At 35.2% G+C, this 22,334-nt stretch overlaps 3 protein-coding genes, 1 long non-coding RNA gene and 1 pseudogene across 4 annotated transcripts; 4 read left to right on the top strand and 1 right to left on the bottom strand.

The window, feature by feature from the left end:
• Positions 1-3,903: 3,903 nt before the first annotated feature.
• LOC116117875 lies at positions 3,904-5,334 on the top strand (annotated as a pseudogene).
• Positions 5,335-5,397: 63 nt separating this feature from the next.
• On the top strand, positions 5,398-7,199 carry LOC116117874 (putative disease resistance RPP13-like protein 1). The gene is made up of 2 exons (XM_031403881.1): positions 5,398-7,020; positions 7,131-7,199. The coding sequence occupies exons 1-2, from the start codon at positions 5,398-5,400 to the stop codon at positions 7,197-7,199; spliced, it is 1,692 nt and encodes a 563-aa protein (XP_031259741.1).
• Positions 7,200-7,402: 203 nt separating this feature from the next.
• LOC116117840 lies at positions 7,403-9,019 on the top strand. The gene is made up of 3 exons (XR_004126049.1): positions 7,403-8,181; positions 8,282-8,336; positions 8,975-9,019. It is a non-coding gene; the product is annotated as an uncharacterized LOC116117840 (long non-coding RNA).
• A 3,879-nt stretch (positions 9,020-12,898) lies between these two features.
• LOC116117853 (SEC14 cytosolic factor-like) lies at positions 12,899-16,792 on the top strand. Its single transcript, XM_031403863.1, has 11 exons — positions 12,899-13,163; positions 13,278-13,309; positions 14,064-14,147; positions 14,259-14,312; positions 14,703-14,780; positions 14,994-15,047; positions 15,132-15,191; positions 15,267-15,362; positions 15,713-15,814; positions 15,932-16,012; positions 16,224-16,792. The coding sequence occupies exons 1-11, from the start codon at positions 13,115-13,117 to the stop codon at positions 16,527-16,529; spliced, it is 996 nt and encodes a 331-aa protein (XP_031259723.1). The 5' UTR covers positions 12,899-13,114; the 3' UTR covers positions 16,530-16,792.
• A 382-nt stretch (positions 16,793-17,174) lies between these two features.
• LOC116117852 lies at positions 17,175-21,581 on the bottom strand. The gene is made up of 5 exons (XM_031403862.1): positions 21,111-21,581; positions 19,328-19,413; positions 18,907-19,212; positions 18,446-18,529; positions 17,175-17,985 (listed from the first exon to the last, which is right to left on the bottom strand). The coding sequence occupies exons 1-5, from the start codon at positions 21,495-21,497 to the stop codon at positions 17,532-17,534; spliced, it is 1,317 nt and encodes a 438-aa protein (XP_031259722.1). The 5' UTR covers positions 21,498-21,581; the 3' UTR covers positions 17,175-17,531.
• Between the last annotated feature and the right edge of the window lie 753 nt (positions 21,582-22,334).

Here is a 22,334-nt window from a genome sequence, read left to right as displayed (position 1 = left end):
ACGCATATGCCACAGCTTGAGCATTTCTGAATCTGCATCCTTCTGCACGACTGCAACTGTCGTTTCAATAATTGTACTACCATTATAGTAATACAGGTTGTTTCTCCTCGTGCCTTTCATACCACAAGAGCGCCTGAAGAAACTTTTAGAATTCCTCTCGCATATTCACGTGTGAGCCTTTAGATTCCAAAGCTCCCAAAGAGATGAGATTCTTTTTCAACTTCGGTACATACCGAACATCTGTCAGAGTTCTAGTTGAGCCATCATGATTCTTCAACCGAATTGAACCTATCCCAGTTGTTTTACAAGCATCTCATTGCCCATATAACACTCCACCATCAAGTTCTTCAAAATTAAAGAACCACTCCTTGTGGGGACACATATGATAGGTACAACCTATCCATAATCCACTCATTTGATCCAGAGGTGGATGGTAAGCTAACTAGACAGAAATCAGACTCATCCTCTTCACGCTCAACAACGTATGCATCAGAAGTGCTTTGCCCTTTTCTTCTTTTGCAACTTCGGACAATCTTCTTCCAATGCCCTTTCTCACGACAGGCACATTGATCCCTATTGAGTTTTCCCTTTGACAGGATCTCTCCTCTTCTCTCCTTTTTACACTCTGATTTTGACTCCGCCCTCTTGCTACAAGAGCTTCTGCTGACTCATCTCTATTCCTTCTGATCCTTCTTCGAATTTCATGATTGGACAGACAGACAAACTTCTTCAAAGAACAATTTTTCTTTCCATGAAGAAGTGTAATACTAAGATAGTCCAACTCATCTGGAAAGATCCAATTAACAACATAGCCTTATGCTCATCTTGAATGTTTCATCCAAATTTAACAAATCAGCAATTAATCTGTTAAATGTATCAATATGGCTACTGATATTCGTACCTGGTCTTAACTGAAGACGAAACAGTCTTTTCATCAAATAGAGCCGATTCTCGTTACTTTTCTTTCATATATTTGTTTCCAGCGCCTTCCGTAACTTATTTGCAGACGTCCTTTCATGAATGGATATTTCTACTCTCTACAAAGACATGAGCGAATCATCCCACACGCTTTTACGTTCAACCTCACCCAGTCTTTCTCATAGACATCTTCTGGTTTTTCCTCCTCCAGAACAATATCTAGATCCTGCTGATACAAGCTATCCATTACCTCACTCTGCCACAAGCCAAAATTATTTTGGCCATCAAATTTTTCAACATCAATCTTTACTGTGCGGATGGTGTTGCCGCAAACAGTGCTGCCTCGAACGATGAATCCTTGGACGGTGATGCCATTTATGCCTTACTCAATTGGCTTGGTAAACAAAATTCCCAATAACCAAGCTCCACAAATTATTTATTCAATAGCTAACCGACAAATTAACAATAGCCCTAGGTAGTAGTAAGTGCTGAAATGATTAAATACGCACCAGGAAAATTCCCAGGAAACAATGGAGGGGTCACAATGGTCCCACTTAAAATCCAGTCTCCTTAGACTTTTATCGTCTTTTGACAGAATTTTCCTAGACATGCATATAACCATACAAATAGCTACTCACTGTCCTAAACCTAGGCTCTGATACCAATTGTTATGCAACGGAAACATAAACTCTAACGCTAGCTTATTGATATAATAATACAAGTAGTAAGCATAATAAATGCCAAATTTAAATGCAAAAATAAAGATACCAGGAATTAACGAGGTTCGGTATTAAACCTACGTCTCTGGGCGCTGCAAAAGAAGCTCTACTCTCCCAAACAATATTACAAATATTTGGGCAATATAACAAATACCCAAAACAAAGGGGAGATACAATAAAACTTGCAAACTAAAGTCCTTAAAGAAGAAACCCTAAACAAAAGAAGTATAATGGAATTACAACTTGGGATACAATTAACATTGATTTAGGTCCTTATATATAGGCCCAAAGTTTCCCACTTTTCAATCCTAATCAATTGGGACAAACAACCTTTTCTTGGCCTATATATATAAGTCCTAAACCTTTCTCCATTATTATTTCTACCCCATGTGATTTTGCTAAAAGCCATTTTTCAACAATCAGCACAAATGGAGAATGGTGGATGAAAATTCTACTGCAAGTGTCACAGTGACTCTTTTGTTTCAAACACTTTTCTACTGCTAATTTTATAGGGATTGTGTTCAAACTTGGAATTCTGATTTTTCATTTTTCCAGATAATGAACTGCTGATATTTCTGTTGTTAAGAGTTAAGCTGCAACAATTTTTGATGTTGCAACTACAATAGACCGTTTGGAGTCTCTGAACCACATGGACTGGGTCATGAAAAACCCTGGTTGGAACCAAATCACTTGGCTGACTCACTTTGTTGATAGCTCATGTTCTTGTTAAAGCTAAAATGTTGATGATGCCAAGGTGATTTTAGGTAGTTTCTTCCTTTCTTTCCTTTCTTCTCTTTTCCTCTCGTTTTTCTCCTTTTTTTTTTTTTTTTTTTTGTTTTTTTTCCTTTTTTTTTCTGCTCTGCTCTCGCTTTCTTCCTCTGCTCTCGTCTCCTTCTTCTTCATCTGGGCGAACTGCCCAGTTTTCTTTTCTTTAAAACTAAAACAGTTTTCTGAAATTAAATCTGCCCCCCAAAATTCTCTTAATTTCGTCTAACCCCGCCACATCAGCTTTACCTTCCAAAGCCTCCAGATTTTTGCCCCTTGTTACATGCAAACCCAGCAGCTTCCTTTTCTTGCAATTTCATTCCCAATAAAACTCTTAAAAACTGACATAAATCCCCTTCCAAAAAAATAAAATCACAAAGAATATGTAATATATATTAGGATTAAAAAAGGGGTTTTCACACTAATGTATACGTTTGAGTTCTGATTTTGCTAGATTTCATTTTATTTTGAAGGAATTGGTTAACATGTATAAGGAAGAATCAATGAAAAAATACATAAATACATATATGTATTGCTTCTTGGAAGTCAGTGTAGACAATATTTATAAGTTGATCAATTTGTTCTTTACATACCCTTTATCTCTTGAGTTTTGTCAAACTAATTAATCCAACACTAATCAAATTATTGATTGGATTATCATTCAATCTTCTTTTGTGAAATTTCATGGATGGTGCGCGGCTGATGCTTGGTTATTTACTGAAATAAACACACTATGGATCACTTGGAAGAAAAACAGGACATTAAAAATGCAACCAAAACTTTTAGCTCTTTTAATTTTGTTTGAAGTTGAATTATTTCAACGGTTGAGCGAAGACTTTAAAACCAAGTTGCAGACAGTTGGATTCTGTGCTTTATGAGTACACTGTTCATAATGAACACTTGACTCTTGGATGTCCATTTTCCTTTTTATATTCATAGTGAACTGTTGAGAGAAAAAGAAGAAGCATCTCAAACTTTTCTTTTTCTTCTTTTTCTGAGTCTCTTTGTTCTTCGTCCAAACTCTCCTTTTTAATTTCTTATCACAAATTCAAACACCAATTTCCATCTCTTCATCTTGCAGACATTGCTTGCTTGCAGAATCTACTGTTAAGAAATCCACAAGACCGTCATATCAAAAATTTTAGGTAAGGAAAAACAACCGTCATATCTGATTCTGATGTTTATGAAGTTCAAGAATCCATAGTAGAAAACCAGTTTCTCTTATGTTCACTCTCACTGTTCTAAATAATTATCAATGGTGTGAAATTGAACTCCGTGAATCCATGGTCGTGTCGTGTCAGTACCAGACTTGGTTCAAAGGTTCAATTGCACTCTCCTAAAAAAGTTCGATTACTGTTATTACTACAATAAAATTACGTAAAAATTAGTAACTAATTATCATCCTTCTCTTTCTTGATTGTTGCTATTCATCTGATTATCACTCTTTTCTGTATGAGAATTTTAATTCATTCTTATCATTTCTTCCTACGTAGTCAAAACCATGCCAGTGGGAGAAGTCTTTCTTGGTGCTTTTCTTCAGGTGTTGTTCGACAGATTGGCGCCGAGTAAGCTGTCGCTCTTTCCATGTGAAGATGAGATACGTTCAGAGTTGAAGCAGTGGAAGAGAAAGTTTTTAATGATCCAGGCAGTGCTCAACGATGCCGAGGAGAAGCAACTGACGAACGAGGCTGTGAAAATGTGGTTGGAAGATCTCCAAGACTTGGCTTATGATGTGGAGGACATCTTGGATGAGTATGCTACTCAGGTTCTAGAGCGGGAATTGATGACAGAACAATCGACAAACAGAATTGCTGATTATTTCTCTTCTTGGACCCCAAGTGCTCTGATTTCCCAGGCTGATATGAAGTCCAAGACAGAAGAGATAACTTGTCGTTTGGAAGATCTCTGTGAAGAAAAGAATGATCTTGGCCTGAAAGAGATTGCTGGAGGCTCATCTACTGTTGCATGGCAAAGACCACCTAGTACATGTGTCCCAACTGAACCAGCAGTTATCGGAAGAGATGCTGATAAAGCCAAAATACTTGAAATGGTGTTAAGCAATGAACCGAGTGGTGGCAGATTTCATGTAGTACCCATTGTTGGCCTTGCTGGAGTTGGCAAAACAACACTTGCTCGGGAGGTATACAACGACAAGGCATTGGCAGATTTCAATCCAAGAGCATGGGCATGTGTTTCGGATGATTTTGATGTTATGCGAATTTCCAAGGCAATTCTTGAGTGAATCACTTCATCATCTTGTAGTCTAGAGAACTTAAATGAAGTGCAGGTTCACTTGAAAAACAGAATAGCCGGAAAAAAATTCTTCCTTGTATTAGATGATGTTTGGAGCAGAGATTATGGCTTGTGGGAAACTCTTAAGGCTCCCTTCATGTCTGGGGCACCAGGAAGTGCGATAGTTGTGACCACACGCAGCGTAGATGTAGCTTTAACAATGGGACTAAGTGAATATTATAACTTGAAGCTTCTAGAAAAAGATGCATGTTGGGCCATCTTCGAGAAGCATGTATCTGGGAGTAGAGTTATTGTTTCAGGCAAGAATTTGAATTCAATTCGTGATAAAGTTGTTGAGAAGTGCAGAGGGTTACCCTTAGCAGCCAGGACTCTTGGGGGTCTTTTACGATCTAAGCAAAGATATCATGACTGGGAAGATGTATTGACCAGTAAATTATGGTATTTACCAGAAGAAAATGGCATTCTCTCTGTTTTGAGACTAAGCTACCATCATCTTCCTTCGCATTTAAAAAGATGTTTTGCTTATTGTTCCATTTTTCCCAAGGATTATGAATTTATGGATAAGGAACTTATCCTATTATGGATGGCAGAAGGTCTTATTCAACAATCTGAAAACAAGCATCTGGAAGACTTAGATTGTGAGTATTTTCGTGATTTATTATCGAGGTCAATATTTTAACGTTCAAGTATCAATCGTTCAAAATATATAATGCACGACCTTATGAATGATTTGGCCCAATGCATGTCAAGAGCAACAAGTTTTAGATTGGAGGAAGAATTCAATCTCATGTCAACAAAAAGATTTGATAGAATTCGACATTCTTCTTACACATCTAGAGATTTTGAAGTAAAAAAGAATTTTGAAGTTCTCTACAAAGTTGAGTCCTTGAGGACGTTGCTGAGAATATTCTTGCCATTGAGGTACAAAGATAGAACTTACATTTCTAAGACGGTTTTTTTGGATTTATTGCCAAAGCTCAAGAAACTTAGAGCACTATCTTTAACAAAGTACCATGTGATTGAACTACCCAAATCACTTGGAGACCTTAGACAGCTAAGGTATATTAACCTTTCTGAAACGCAGATAAAATGTTTACCTGAGTCAACAAGTTTACTGTTCAATTTACAAAGTTTGATATTAAGAAATTGTATTTGTCTGGAGAAGTTGCCATCACACGTGGGAAATCTGATTAACTTATGCCATTTTGATATTAGAGGGTCAATATTAATAAGAGAGATGCCATTGGGAGTGAAAAAATTGAAATGTTTGAAGACCCTCTCAAATTTTATTGTCGGTAAGGGTATTGGATCTAGCTTGAACGATTTGAAAAGTTTAAAGTTTCTTTGCGGAGAGCTCTGCCTTTCAAGCTTAGAAAATGCAGTGGATTGTCAAGACACAGCAGAGATGATATTGTGCGATATGGACACTGAAGTGTTGGTACTAGAATGGAGTTCTTCTAATCCCTCGGAAGATGAAGCAGTGAAAACTGTTCTTGACGTTTTACAACCTCATAAAAATCTAAAAGTGCTGACAATAAAAAACTATGGCGGCCAAGAACTTTCATCTTGGATAGGAGATCCATCATTCTCCAACATGGTGGTTTTGAAATTGGATGGATGTGAAAACTGCACCACCTTGCCTTCCCTAGCATTGCTGGGCTCACTTCAGAACCTCACAATCAGATTGATGGGGAAAATAAAAAAGATAGGTGGTGAGGTCTATGGAGAAGGTTGCTCTAAGTCTTTTCAGTCGTTGCGGATTCTTTGTTTTGAGAAGTTACAAGAGTGGGAGCATTGGGACCCTGTAGAAAATGACAATGTCCAAAGATTCCCTCGTCTCCAAAAGCTTTCAATTTCTCAATGTCCTAAACTCTCTGGAAGATTACCTAATCATCTCCCGTTGTTGGATAATCTTGTGATAAATGGGTGTGAGCAGTTAGTGGTTTCATTTTCAAGCCTTCCAATTCTAAGATCATTAGAAATAAATAGATGCAAAGGAATGGTTTGTTGTAGCCCAGTTGATTCAAGGGCACTAAACTCCATGAGTACAGGTGGAGAATCAAACTTTCCAGTGTTTAGAAGCTGGTCAAGTGAGGGATTTCAGAAACTAGAACATCTGACAGTTGTTGGCTGTCAAGAGCTCGTACATTTATGGCCAAATAAGATTTTTCCAGAGAATGCACCACAAGAGTTGAGTTGCTTCACCTCCCTCCAACAGCTGCATTTGAAAGAGCTCCGGAATCTTTCCTCGTTTCCAGATGGGTTACTTTCAAACTTGAGCAGAGTTACTATCAGCCAATGTGACGGCCTGACATCCTTGAACGAGGGTTTGAGGCACAGCAATACACGTCTCAAGTACTTAAAGGTTCATGACTGTCGTTCTCTAACACTCATTGTAAGAGGTTGTCTACCTTCATCTTTAAAAGATCTTTCTGTAAGTAAATGTGAAAATTTGGTGTGCATTTGCGATTACAGAGAACATATTTGTACTTCTCCATCTTCTTCTTATTCATTGGTACAGAGCGACGACGTGGACAATCCTAGCACATCTCTTCTCTGCAAATTAAGCATACAGGAATGCCATTCTCTGACGCATTTATCCTCAACAGACCAGTTACCTTCAACACTTGCGGAGCTTTCTCTTTCAAACTGTTCAAGTCTCAGAACCTTGGGACAGTTATCAAAGGGACTTGTGTCCATTTTTATTAAAAAGTGCCCAAAGCTAGATTCACTAGCATCTGGGAGTTTTGACTGTAACATGCCTATTGAGATTCTTTCTATCGAGGAATGTGAAAACCTTAAATCCATTCCGGAGGGCTTACACACTCTTTGCAAACTACGTCGTATGAGTATCAGTAAGTGCCCCAGTCTTGTTTCGTTTCCAGAAGATGGGCTTCCTGACACTGATTCAGAAGTACATATCTTTGGGTGTGAGAAGCTACAAGCCCTACCTAGCCGCATGCACTCCCTGAAATCTCTTCAGGAGCTATCCTTATTGCAATGTCCTAATATCGAATCCATTACAGCAGAAGATTTCCCCTCCAACCTAAAATCACTTACACTTCCTCTCAGCATCTACAAGCCACTGACTGAGTGTGGTTGGCACAAACTTACATCTCTTACCAGTCTCAGAATTTGGGGATTACCTGATGCAATATCTTTCCCAGAAGAGAAGATTATAGAAATAAAGTATCCCATCTCTCTAATTAATCTGAGCATTGTTCGTTTCCCGAAATTGAAATACCTATGTTCCAAAAATTTCCGAGTTCTTAGATCTCTTAAATTTTTGACTTTCAATGATTGCCCAAATCTCACATCCTTTCCAGACCTTCCGTCCTCACTTTTGCGGCTACATATTTATAGATGTCATTTAATACAAAATCAGTGCAAAAGGAATGAAGGCCGAGAATGGTCCAAGATAGTTCACATCCCTTGCGTTAAGATAAATGGAAAATTCATCTACACTCTGGAAGAGGAAATGAGCTGAATCCGATACTAATTCCTTCCATCATTGTAATCAATTTAGGTAAGTCAATTTTTAGCTCATAGAACACTAGTTACTATTAAGAGAATTTAGAGTTTTACAAAAACAGAGTGTGAACTAATTATTTTGTCACTTCATGCAGGGAGAAACTGAACAGTGACTCTTGGATGCAAAATGCCAACATTGCAATTGCACTGGTAAGGTTTACCATATGGTTTCTTAAGACAATTTTAAGTCACACTTTTGACTAATTAAAATTAATGATAGAATTGGCTAATTATTTTCATTTCGTTCATTTCTAGGAGTACCCTAAGCTCTTTAAGCACTGAGTTGATATCAAGGTTTGTGTTTGGTGGACAGTAGTTTGTCTTCTACCTAGTACTTCATAGAGCTTAAATTGGATGTAGAAGGCAATTAATGATACACTATGTAGATTACAGAGCTTTGGAGGTGTTGGTGTTCAAATGTTGCAGTTTAGATTGCTGGAGTGTTATGGGAATATCAGTGAAGGTTGAAGCCTTTCAAAAGTTATAACAAATTCTAGGGCATGCCTTTATACTCTTTTCAGGTCTGACAAATTCTTGCACCTAAAGGATACAATTATGTCACAATTGTATAAAATTTTATGTAACTGGTTATGTAACAATTGTAGGAAGAAACCAACTTCAAAAACATCATGTCAGCTTTATCATATCACATGTTAATTAAGGTAATTAAAAAGAACTTTGGTTCCTCTGTTTGATAACCATTTAATACAAAACCATAGCTATCCGGTATCTAATAAAGAATCCTTGAATCAACTTATCGTACTACCATTTTTTATACCATTTTTCAGCTCAATGAAGAAAGAGGCTAACAACAGAGCTCACAACAATACAAGTTAAGATGAGCTCTTCAATGTCTTCATTCATCTTGCTAGTAACTTAATTTTAATAGGTTATAATGCTATTCCATTCTTGATGTATGGTAATGTTGGTGAAGATTCTACTGAAGCCTTCAAAAGGTTATGATTTCTTCTTGTTATGAGACCAAGTGATTCTAGTGTTATGATTGTCCTAACGGGACCTAACCTCTCATTCTTTACTACTTGTCCAATTTAATATGAATGATTGTCCTTCGCAGAAAATGCAGGGCGAAGGGAATGAAAGACTCCATTAGATTCAATCCTTTAATTACGACATTCCATCCTCATGCTCTTTTCAGGTCTGTCAAATTCTTGCACATAAACGGTATCATTAGTTACAATCACAATTTATTAGATGGGAGTGTTAATTATGTCACATTTGCAGGAAGCAACCAACTCTCGGATACAAAATGTCAACATTGCAATGGCAGTAGTAAGCTCTATCATAAGGCATCTTAAGACAATTGAAAGACATTTATTTTCATCTGTTTCATAAGTATCTAAACTACTTGTAGCAAGCCTCCTTTGATAAACATTTACTAGAGGTTTCTTTTCAGATGATCAATTCATGTTACTGATGAGTGGACTATAAGGAAGCTGTGACAGTGCATTTCCAAAAATATTGCGTAGATTCATTGTCCGAGCTTGGTCTTTGTGGCGTCAATCGCTGTTGGTCTAATGTCACTGGAGCTCCACCAAGAAGATCGTTTCATTGTCTTCCATGATGCGAATCAGCCCCTTGTGTTTCATTAGCGGCATGGAGGAGAGGAAGAGGAGCGCTTCAGTGTAGGATGAACTCAAAATCCACAAGTCTTTTTTATAGAAGCCTGTCCACTGTCAAGATATTATCCGTTTTGAATACAACGCGTTCAGAGAGTTTAGGAGCTCACAGACTATTTAACAAGCCTTCGCCTTTCTTTTCCAAGCGATGTGAAATATCACACTACTCTTCTTGATACGCAATGATACCACGAAGAATATGCTTGAAGGATGAATATCTGGAGTTATTTACAGCTTCAATTGTTGTTGCCAATGGCAAATGGTTTGGCCAAGGACAAGTGTACCATGCACTCTCCATGTGAAGCCACCTATCCCTTGTGTTGGCAATGAAGACCACTATATAAAGCCCCTCTTTATTCACTAATTTTACACAACACAATTTGAGAGAAAGGGTTAATAAAGTATTTTCCTTCAGCCCTCTTCCAATTGCACCACTGAAATTATAATAAAAAAGAAATACACTTTCCTTATATTAGCAAATTTTTAGAATTATAATCTAATTTTTTCTGTAATAAAGTAGCACTTTTATTACTGCAAACAACCAAGAAAAAATTTCAGTATTCCAAGTAAAATTCTCCATAATTTATGGTATTCAAACTAAAAATATTACTACAATAACACATACTGAAATCATGTATTTTTAAGATTAAACTATCAATATCGTGAACATTCTTTTATATCTTTCTTATTGCTAAGGGCGTGTTTTAAAATTAATCTTAGGTGTTTAAACTAACAATATTGGTGACTTGGTGTCATCTTATTTGACTATCTCCAACCAACCCAGTCAGTTGGTCAATTTTTGCAGCCCCCTAATTTGGAAGCTTAAATTTTGGGTCAAAGATTATATCCTTTCACTTCCCATTTCAAAACAATATATATATAATTATATATAATTATATTATATATATATATATAGATAATATATTATTATAATATAAAAGTAAATCACTCATTTTACACCTACACGGGTTAACATCTATTAGAATCAAGAGATTTATCCTAATAGTTTAAACGTAAGATTTAAACATTAGACTCGAACCTCATATTAGTATTTATGAAATAGAGGATTTATTCTAGTAGTTTATATTGTAGTACGTAAACGTTAGACTCGAACTGTGATAAATATACGTGGTTAAATGGGTGGTATCATGATCATCATCCAATAGGACTACGACTATTGGTTTGGATAATGGAAACTTTATTGATTCTCTCATAACAATTACATGTAATTTATTCCTTTTGTCATGGAAATTGCACATCTCAGGTTCCAAAGGCACATTGGCTCAACTCATGTGATTTTACATTGTAAAAGAATATTTATTTTTATAAAGTATTTTGTAGTATTCCATTGCCTTTTTAACTTAAATTCTCAATCAAAATTTAAAAAATAAAATAAAAGTTAATGGATTCCCTCCTATAATTTTTTTTTTTAATCTTAAAGATTATTATTATTTTATAATTTATGGAGAAAATCAACTTAAAGAATTTAATTATTGGAGATTGAAAGTCTCATAATTTTCTAGACAAAAATTTTAAATAACTCTTCCTCTATTAAATGGGTAATTTTAATAATTTTAATCTAATAATTCAAATTTTTGTATTATATATATAGACATAAATATACAAAATTTTCATCATTATTTGTTTTTAAGAAATTTTTTCTTAAATAAATATGCATGTCGTGATTGTTTTGATATGTATTTCTCTACCGTGTTCAAGACAAAGACTTAATCCACCCTGAGTATTTTGTCCAATGTCAAGGTAGTATCCCTTCAAATACTATGAAATATATCTCTCAAGTTAATAACAATTAATTAAATCTTAACTCTGAAATAATAATTTTTTTTAACACTAGGATGAGTGAATTACCCATTTTACCCTTACATGGGTTAACATCCATTAGAATTAGAACGTCTATCCAAATAGTTTAAACCGTATGATTTGAAGATTAAACCCAAATCAAGACAGTAAATACACGGGGTTAAATCAAATGGCATCACAATCATCGTCCAAAATTTTCTTCATTATTTGTTTATAAGAAATTTTTTCTTAAATAAATATATAATTGGCGATGTAATTAATATTTAATGATTGGTAAAGACTATACCTAATGCTTTATTTAAGTCAACATTAGTGTTGTTTTATTTGTAGCCATAGAAACATATTCCTCTTTATAATATTCTCAATAAGATAAATAATATCTTTTAATAAAATAAAATAAAAAAAAGTAAGCATACTGACATGAAAGTGCTGAATGTGAATGTGACCACCCATAACTTGACCCACCTAAATCTTTTGGCCACATAAATGCATTAGTCATACATCATCAAGGTTGTTGCTATCATAAATATTAAAAAATTAAAATTAAAAAACTAAAAAATTATTAAAATTTAAAAAATAAAATAAGATATCATGTATTTATTATTTCAATATATTTACACACATATTAATGATGTTTTGTTTATTATATATAAACTATAAATATATGTATTATTAAAAATCAAATCGTGATATTATCAATAAACTCTCTATTTTAAAAATAAAAAAAACATTGCCTTTATTTTAATATTTTGATGTATCGAAAATTGTGTTTTTGTTACTTTTTATTTACCTGTTATGTGTTAAAATTAAGATAACCCTTTTAGAAAATATTAACACTTCGAAATTGTCAAGAGGGAAGTGGAGGGGGATAGACGATACGGCTCGATCGAATGTAGAATAGTGGCAAACCGATCCACCGATCAACTTGGGGCATGAACCAATACAAATTGCGATGGGGGCTGATATAAAAAAATTGCTAACATTTTCTATAAATCATAAAAAAATATGGGTAAAAAGTATCAAGAATATCTTTGATATAGATATATAATAGTTGTGGAATATCTTTAAAATTAATGGAAACTTTTCTAGTTTTTGCATCACATGATCTAATAATTAAGAAATGGAGTTGTTACCAAAAAGAAAAAAAAAATGCCAAAAGCATTCAACTTTTAATCTTAATTCCATTTTTAAACCATAAATTTGTTATTTAATTCAAAACCAAATCTAGATTATTTTAAAATTTTATACCTTTTTTATCTGTCTATACAAATAAATTTCTTCTTCCTCTCTCTAGCCATGGCTGGTGTATTTTGAATTTTATATATTTTCTTCTCATATGGAGCTCTGAAAAGGCATAAATACAGAGAACCAAATCAAGAATTGAACCAAACCCAGTTGAGTTTCACCAAGTTTGTCTGGTAAATTTTTAATATTTTTGAGAAAGAAGAACCATAAAATATTCTAGAGGGTATGGCTCATCAAGAAGCAATTAAGCAGCTTCAGTCTTTGATAGAAGATGGTGAGCTTTGAAGAATGAATTCACTTCACATTTTGTTTTGATCTTATTTGATCTATAATAAATAGCAGTTTGTTTGATGGGTTGTAATTTTTTCTTTTTAAACTCTTTTTACAGTGGAAGATGAGTCAATGAAGGAGACATTTAAGGTTAGCTTAGCTTTTACTTTCCTTTTCTAAGTTTGTTGGATCTATTTTTGGTTTGGATGCTGGGAAAATGGAAGTGAAAAGGATGGGAATTTGAGTCAAAGTATTGGTTTTTGGCTTTTGAGAGTGGTAAAAATTGAAGCTTTGACTATCTGAGACTTATTCAAACATTGAGTTTTGTTTTGTACTTGATGAAAGCTGAGATTTGATCTGGGTTTGTACTGTTGTTGGCTTTCTGTTTCTTGGTTCTGATCTATTTGATGTCTGATTAATTAATGTTCTGAGTATTGGGTCCAGTGAAGATTAGTTGGTTCACGTTCAGATTCTGGTTTTTCTACCTTTTTTCTTATTAACTCAAGTGGGATTTTGTGCTTGTGGCACTTCAGTTGTGTTTCAGAACCGTGTGAAGTTACAGTTTGTAAATTTTGAGATACCAGCTGGGTTTTTGACTGGCAATGATTTGTTTCGTGTATTGATTTTTTTTTTTTTCATCCTTGGAATTATCATCATTTGAGGTTTTTAAAGTTGAAATCTTGACTTCATCTTCAAGTGGATTTGATTGCCAGAAGATTACCAGTGTCGCGTCATATTAGGATTCGTTGGTTTATTGCAACTTTGGTTTCTCAAATTTCTTCCTTTTTGGATTTAGCTTAACCAGACATCTGAAGTTTGTGATTAAACCTGCATGCTGGCATGATTCTGTACATGTGCTTGTGAGACTTCAAATTGAGCTTTAAGTTTGATTTGTGATTTCCAGAATATGCACCAAGGTAATCCAACTGAAACATTGGTGCGGTTTCTCAAAGCCAGGGATTGGAATGTCTCAAAAGCCCATAAAATGGTTAGATTCATGATCCTTTGTTAAAAAAATTTGCTCTCAATTCGTTATATATTATCTACGTGAAATAGTATTGATATGTGTATCTTTCCTAATGGTGTTTAATTTTCCCAGTTGATTGATTGTCTGGATTGGAGGATAACTAATGACATTGACAATATATTAGCGGTGAGTTTGGTTAATAGTACTTGCAATTTAGTTCTCCAATGATTCTCATGGATTGCATTGAATCTTGCATTTAGATTTGTAAACCAATTCATTAAGGAACATAGCCACTAGAATGTGTGGGTTGCCTAGTGAGGTTTTGAGAGGGATGACATATATTTGTTCCTAACTTCCATCGCCACGGTATAACATGCATTAAGGATGAAAATAATGAAGCCAAATGGTAATAACACCCTTAGCGGTGACATTTGCCTTCAATTTGTTGCCCAAAAGATGACTAATATTTCCAGATCCAATTTAGGAAGTTTTAGATGGTCATAAGGATTTAATAACCCTATGCTTTTGTTGAGATCAATGATTTATCATTAATTGATTTTGTTTTTCTATTTGCAGAGACCAATTATCCCTGCTGAATTGTATAGAGCAGTGCGAGATTCTCAGCTTATAGGTCTATCAGGTTACTCAAAAGAGGTATATCTATGTTAAAAAGAATAATTTACTACTGTCATCCTGTCATTTTCTTGCTTAAGCGGGTTTTGCAATTGAAAATCTGTTTTGCCATGGCTGTCTATGAGATTTCTTCTTCTTTAGTTTTGTTTCTCCCCGAGGAAATGATTGTCACAAATTCCAACTTATGATTTCTCTTCTTCTCTCTCTTTTATTCTCTTTCAATAAAATCTTCAGGGTCTTCCTGTAATTGCAGTTGGTGTTGGGCTAAGCACATATGACAAAGCGTCTGTAAGTATATTATAACTTATGTTTTTTGGTATGTCAAATATGGAAATTTGTTTGTGGTACCTACTGGATATCTTTTTGTTTTAGGCAAATTATTATCTGCAATCACACATTCAAATGAATGAGTACCGGGATCGTGTAGTGTTGGTAAGTATGTTCTCCTTGAAATCACTTGTTCATTGTTCTATTTCTGGGAGTCTAATTTCTCTACTTTATATATAGCCTGCTGCAACAAAAAAGTATGACCGGCACATTAGTACCTGTCTGAAGATTTTGGATATGACTGGATTAAAGCTGTCAGCACTGAACCAAATAAAGGTATTGCTTGATATTAAGAACATTGTACTATGTCATGCTATGCAAAGTACCGGAAATTATAGGAGTAAAAATGAAATAAGTCGAACTTCCCTTTGAGAAACTTTTGTCAGTTGAATTGGCCAGTTGCATTTCTTTTTGACACATGTTTAACAATCTAACAATCTTCAGGATCTAAATATATAGTAGATCTATCTTATGCTTTTAATAATCCTGTTTTTCTCTCTCTAGAAAAACCTTTGTACAAGTCCTTTACCACAGATACCAGAAAATAAGAGAGGATCAGTCAGTTAATCGCTGTTACAATTATTTTTTTGAAGTGCTTATTCTAATATTTTGATCCAATAATGCAGCTAATGACTGCAATATCTACAGTAGATGACTTAAATTATCCAGAGAAGACTGAAACATACTATATTGTCAATGCCCCTTATATATTTTCAGCATGTTGGAAGGTTTGTATTCCTCCATCACATTTATATCAAAATAAATCTTCACCCTAGCCCGCCCCTGTTCTCAACCCTTTTCTCACCCAAAAGTAGATTAAGGTCTAATAGTTCAGATCTTGGCAGGTTGTAAAGCCTCTTCTGCAAGAAAGGACAAAGAAGAAAATTCAGGTGCTGCAAGGTAATGGGAGAGACGAGTTGTTGAAGGTAAGGAAGGAGTTTATCCTACTGCTAGAACTTGCAGAAGTATGGCAACTTTAGACTGTTATTTGAATTTGATCATGATGCTTTCATAGAATTAGTCTGGTTCTTGTTTTCATAACACACTCCAAATAATTGTTAAACTCTTTGGTTACTTTTCTCTTTGTAGACATTATAAAATATACAGCACTTTGACATTGTTATGCATTTTTTTCAGATAATGGATTACAACTCCCTCCCACATTTTTGTCGAAAAGAAGGCTCTGGGTCATCCCGAAATGGAACTATAGAAAATTGTTTCTCTTTGGACCACACATTCCATCAAATGGCCTACAACCATATGAAACAGCAAGCTGTGCTCATGGAATCCGTTTCTCCAATCAGACATGGCTCAGTTCATGTAGATGTCCCTGAGCCAGACCCTGAAGATGCCAAAATTGCAAAGACCATAGAGTCTGAGTTTCAAAAGCTTGGCAAGAATGGACTCATTAAGACATTGAGCGGCCTCAAATTTGACGGATAATTAGAATTTAGAGAATCCTAATTACAGATTTGTAGTTAATATGTTGTCTTCAGTACCCAACACTTGATGGTCTGTTACTTATTCATGCTGTTGGAGTGACCGAGGCTTTGTACTTCCACCGATTTAATGTCATAGCATTTACTTGCACCAGCTTGATGCAAGGGATGCAATAACTAATTTGTTGTAGCTTAACACTCTCACCACTTTTGTCTGGATTTATCATGTTCTACTGATAACAAGAGTCAGCTCTTCAGATTTTTAAATGCTAGAGTCCTCTACTGCACATTCTAATCTTCTATGTAAGTGTCATTGCTGAAGGCACTGCCTGTATAACCTGAGAATGTCTGCATGAAGTCGAGTACATACAAAGTATCAGTAAGAATACGAACTTTTTTGTATAGACTCTTTCATGAGTATCGAAATAATATTGTATGGTTATAACATAATCTTTTCCAGTTTGTTCGATTTGCTTTTAGTTTTCATTTCTTCAATCAGATCATGTTTCATCGGTTTGTATGCGTTTGAACTTTGAAGGCCATGAATGAGCAAAGCTGATCACGTAATGGATTTTGACCCTGTTCTTCACACAAGCTTCTTTTTTTCACAACTTCAGAACATAAAATCAATACAAGTGAACAAACCAGCAAACACACAACACAATTCTTATAACTAAAATAGAAGCCTGAATAAAGGGCTCCTTGAGGTTAGAAACGGGCAGTGATCCTCGTAATGATTTACAAACCAAAAGCTCCCATAAAACAATATATGGTGCCACCATATATGTACAGGTAGAAACTAAACATAAAGAACAAAGAAATAATTCAAGTTTCAAATACCCTTAATAATAATTTACATATCTGACTAATGCTTTCCTTCAAGCCCTTTTCCCTCATATCCCAGAAAGATCTTCCTGCAGATGCATTACATTATGATGATAACACAAGCAGAAGGCGGTTTTGAGCCATTATACCATTAAAATGAACACACATTCGCTCCATAGTTTTATCCCAACTGTTTGTAGCAACTGTAGGCAACGAAAACAGACACAGCGGCACAGACAACTGCAAGGGTTGCGTAAGTATCTTCACGCTCCCAGCTTTCAAACCATGTTGGCATTGTACATACCTTGCGCGAAGACGGGCTTTTGCCACTACTGTTTTGCGAAAGTAGTTTCTTGCTGCTTGTTTTCTTTTCAGTTGGCACTTTTGCCTTCTCATTAGCAGCCGAATTATCTGGTTTTTCCGGTAGGACGGGGTTCTGACAACAAGAGTCTCCATTTTGCTGGCAACAGCCTGTAAACTCAGCTTGAGATGTACAAGCTGCAGTATTCTCCCCATTTAATTGTCCCTGCAGCGTCACTTCTTTACTGCTGTTCTCCATGTTGGTTTCACCATTTAGTTGGAGCCTCAATTCTTGAGATTTCTTTTGCTCTTCTTCTGATAAACCCATTTGACCCCTGAAATCAAAATGAAAATGTTAGAGAAAACATACTTCAACAAACTTAAGACCCTCTAATCGGATATGGAGCCAAGACAAGAAAATGAGTGTAATTATTTTTGCTATATTATCTATTATCTACTCGTTCTTCTACATGGGTAGTACATCTAGGCTACTTCTTTCTATATCCACTTTCCTCCTCTCCTCTTAGAAGATATAGCAATCACATGGCACATCATTTAGATTACAGGAGCCAACCACAAGTTACTATGAGATCCTATTTTACAGCCAAAACTTATAACAAAAGTTTGATTAGCTACATTGTAATTGTACTCTGCTGTAGACTGTTGAGTACGAGTACTGATTAATGCGTGAAATAAAAAACAGCCACAAAAACCAGTTAACAAATTCTAGAACTTTAAGACAAGTAGTAAAAAAAATAAAAATAAAAACAAATAAAGAAAGAATGAAAAGGTTACCTCCACAGCAAGTCCACAATTTCTCCTTTCCCAATATGCTGCTCAAGTAATAGAGGCACATCATCTGGGGTAACATACCCATACCTGCGAAAAAAAAAAAATCTTCAAATGGTTAGTTTGGTGACAAAATAGTGTAAGGATCGTCCAGGTTGACACTAAATCAGCTTGTATATTAAATACTAAGATATATTAAATCTTTACTAATTTTTTAGAACTCTTTAGATTCTTCCTCTATTCTCTGAGTGTGTTTTGTCCTACTTACATTTTCTTTCCTATTTCTCTTACTTTCTCACCAAGCAAGCATTCTTGATTGATAATTCGCTGAAGAGATCATAAGATTCTTCATCATATCCAGTAATACTATAAGCATTGTGATTAGTTGTACCTTTATGCTAACAAATTACAGAAAAGCTAAAAGTTGGCTTAAAGCAATCAATAAACAGATCGATTTTTCCCCTTACCAGTGTCCAGTGACTTTTGCATTGATATTTGATCCAAATATAATGACGTTTCCGGCATACTTGTGCCCCCCAATGTGTGAGCAAGGGCTAACAGACACTTTCCCCTGAAGACCATGAGTTTCTATTTCTTCTTTGAATCTACTAACTAGTGGAGGTCCACAAACTCCACAGCGACGATCTCGGGACCCATGAGAACAAACAAATACATACCAACCCTTAAGTGTTTCAGGGGTACCAGGCTGCCATTCACCATTCTTTACAAGCACTTCTTCAACAAATGTGTCGACATCAAAATGAGTCAATCTCCTGCATCATTCACTACATCAAATTCAGTAATAAAGTAGGAAAAAAAAAAAAGACTTTTGAGGAGAAAAAAATCTAAGAATACTTTCAGGAGAGAGAGAGAGAGCTAGTAGTTGACCTGTATCTGATCATGTCTGGGAAAATTAATACATCCCCATTAGATGTTTCTGTTCCATCATGACCCTCACATATTGTTAAGCGGGTCTGAAGAAAAAGAGGTGACAATGATAAGTTAAGAAGAAGAATATCAACCTCAGAGAACATAATTGTAAGCATAAACCAACCCAAGAGTATCACCATGCTATCCTTTATTCGCCTACCACCGAATATCAAAATTTAAAATCTAGACACAAAATTATAGTCAAGCTAATAAAACATCAGAAAAAGGCATCCCCACCACAAGATGAATTTGAAAGAAACAAATAAGTACTTATTTTCTCCCTGACCAGACGGTTAAAATTTGGTAGTCTTCACAATACACCAGAGTAGATAATTCTTCCGAATAGAAGATTCAACGAAAGAAATTCATTCATAAAAGCACTTAAAAATCCAATAAATACAGTCGATTGCATTTCCTACCTCTCAAGCACATTATTTGAAATAAGTTGATACAAGGCATGCGACTTCTTTGATACCAAAATTGGTCACGAACTTTTTTAAAGTCAATCATCAGAATTAATCTTCCAAAAATTTCGCTTCTCATTGCAAATTTTAATCTTCTAAAAATTGAGATATTATAAATGCTGCTTTCACATATAGCATAAATTTTCCATGACATTATTGGACTTTGCATATTTGGTCCAGTTGGGACCATAATCAAAGGAAAAGACAACACAAAGCATCATTAAGATAGTTATATGACCACTAAAGGAAGATTCAGCACTATCCGAAATACCATTTCCCTCCTTATCCACACAATAACCTTAAACGCGAAAGCTAAAATTATTAAAGTATGACAAGTAATAGTATTTTTTTGATGTATCTAAGGCAAATCTAAGCATTTTTAATTAATAAGGCAACTTTTTTACTGAAAACTCAGATTACTCATTACCAAACCCTAGCCTCTACTACGAAACTTATTCACCAACATTCACAATCCTCAACCCACGTCTCTGAATCACCCCATGAAAGACTCAATCACAAGATACCAGAGACTTAAAATCACTGAAAAGCTAAAACCAGCTCATGTCGAAGTTCAACCGAGTTCATAGTAAAACACCTAAAGTGTATCCCAACATACAAAAGCAACTTGCAAAGCACCAAAATCAACTTCAACTCAGAAAATCTAAACGAATGCACATTGAAAATCAAAACAGTAAGCAGAAATCCCTTAAAAATCAAACAAAATAAACCCACATCCCGAAAACCAAAAAAAACAAAAATAAATAAATAAATAATTCACCAGATTTGGAATAAACCAACAAGAAAATGTTGCTAAATCACTCCTCAAGAGACAGCCAGTCCACAAAGCAACCAAAAACTCTCATCATTTTAACGGAAATGAAATAAATTCACATCAATCAAAGCCTGAAGCCCCTCTTATCCAAAATTGAAAATAACAATCAAAGCTTGAGCCCCTTAATGAACTAATCAAGCACCAAACAACCATTCTCAAAGCATAAATCAAATACACAAAACATTAAGAACCCACATCAATTCCTCCAAAAAAGAAGAACAAACCGACATCATTTAACTTGAAATGCTGAATAAATCCACAACAATCAAAGCTTGACGCCCTTTAATCCAAACTAAAAATAAAAAAAATAAAAAATAAAAACTTTAAACCCCAAATCAAGCACCTCAACCCACTCTGAAAACACAATAAATTCACAAACCAAAAAGAATCCTCATGATTCATCCAAATAAAACAAACCCACATCACCAATAACAAACACACAAACCTGTCTCTTCATATCAGCCTTTCTAGAACCAACAGCAGCCGCCAACAACCTCGGCAACCGATCGAACTCAGCAGCTTCGATCCTCGGCGGCCACACAACGGGGCTCTTATAACACAAGAACACGTGGCGCTGATAAAAATCAACCGTACCCTCGAGTTGACTCAGCCTGAACTCGGGTCTAGAGAACCCGAACTCAGCGTCAACACAACTGTTACTAAGAACACTACCACTCCCTTCACTCAAAAGGGTATCATTTTGGAAGCTATTAGAAGCGCTTCCGATGAGAGAAGCGCTTCCCGGGTCAGCGTACAAGCTGTCAAGCTGCTCGGAGACCGTGATTGGCGAAGAAGAAGATGTGAAATTCAAGGGCTCGTCTCTACTGGACATTGTGGGTGAGTCACTGAGATTTAAGCGAGTTAGAGAGTGAGTTTAGTGATACTGAGTGAGTTCCGGTTGCATAGGAAATGAAGTGAAAATGCTTGTGTTAAACATAAGACTGCGGACTATTTGGTTTTGTTGTTGAGTTTCCTCATTTTTTAGAGAGACACGTGGCGTAACGGGGATGTTCTTGATGGAGATTAATGTAAATAAATTAATTAATTATAAACAACCATTTTCATTGGACTTATTAAATAAAATAATAATTGGGGGGAATTTTAATGTTTTTTTGGGCCTTTCGTGCGCCGTTCCTTCCGACTACGGCCGCGGCGGTGATTGCTGACAGCAACGGCGGCAGGTGGGTGGGGGTGATGGTTTGGATGGACTGTAATTTATTTTGAATTTAAAGATAATTTTATCTAAAAGTTAATTAATCGGAATAAAATAGTAACAGTTATATTCATGTTAATAAATTTAAAAATAAAGATATTATTGTCATAAAATTTTATTAATAAAAGATAGAGTTGTAATTAAAAAAGATTATTCTGATAATCTTATTATACCTAAGAAAATAGAAATAATCAGATTACTTCCGATATTACCAAGTAATTATTATTAGTATTTAAAGATTATCGGAATCTTATATTACTTAATAACTAAACAAAATAATCAAGTAATATAAAATTACATAACTCAAATAATCTCACGCTACCCAGACCAAAACCCCTAGGTTTATAATAATATCTATAAATTTAATGGATAAACAATTGAAAAGCTTTTCATATTTTGAACCCTTTTATTTTGGAAGCCTAGGGGATTGGCTCTGACTTTTGAGATATTTTGGAT

This window comes from Pistacia vera, unplaced genomic scaffold (assembly GCF_008641045.1).
Source record: "Pistacia vera cultivar Batoury unplaced genomic scaffold, PisVer_v2 Contig824, whole genome shotgun sequence".
In the NCBI taxonomy this organism is placed as follows: Eukaryota; Viridiplantae; Streptophyta; class Magnoliopsida; order Sapindales; family Anacardiaceae; genus Pistacia; species Pistacia vera.
The sequence above is the reverse complement of the archived record's forward strand: the minus strand, read 5'-3'. Positions and strand labels throughout refer to the sequence as shown.

Excerpts from the sequence above, each read along its gene's own strand:
- LOC116117853 (XM_031403863.1), top strand. The coding sequence starts at position 13,115 with ATGGCTCATCAAGAAGCAATTAAGCAGCTTCAGTCTTTGATAGAAGAT. Across the intron at positions 14,313-14,702 it reads ACATTGACAATATATTAGCG|AGACCAATTATCCCTGCTGA; the intron begins GTGAGTTTGGTT and ends TTCTATTTGCAG. Across the intron at positions 14,781-14,993 it reads TATCAGGTTACTCAAAAGAG|GGTCTTCCTGTAATTGCAGT; the intron begins GTATATCTATGT and ends TAAAATCTTCAG.
- LOC116117874 (XM_031403881.1), top strand. The coding sequence starts at position 5,398 with ATGTCAAGAGCAACAAGTTTTAGATTGGAGGAAGAATTCAATCTCATG. Across the intron at positions 7,021-7,130 it reads CACGTCTCAAGTACTTAAAG|AGAACATATTTGTACTTCTC; the intron begins GTTCATGACTGT and ends TTGCGATTACAG.
- LOC116117852 (XM_031403862.1), bottom strand. The coding sequence starts at position 21,497 with ATGTCCAGTAGAGACGAGCCCTTGAATTTCACATCTTCTTCTTCGCCA. Across the intron at positions 18,530-18,906 it reads GCAAAAGTCACTGGACACTG|GTATGGGTATGTTACCCCAG; the intron begins GTAAGGGGAAAA and ends TTTTTTTCGCAG. Across the intron at positions 17,986-18,445 it reads ATTGTGGACTTGCTGTGGAG|GGGTCAAATGGGTTTATCAG; the intron begins GTAACCTTTTCA and ends TTTTGATTTCAG.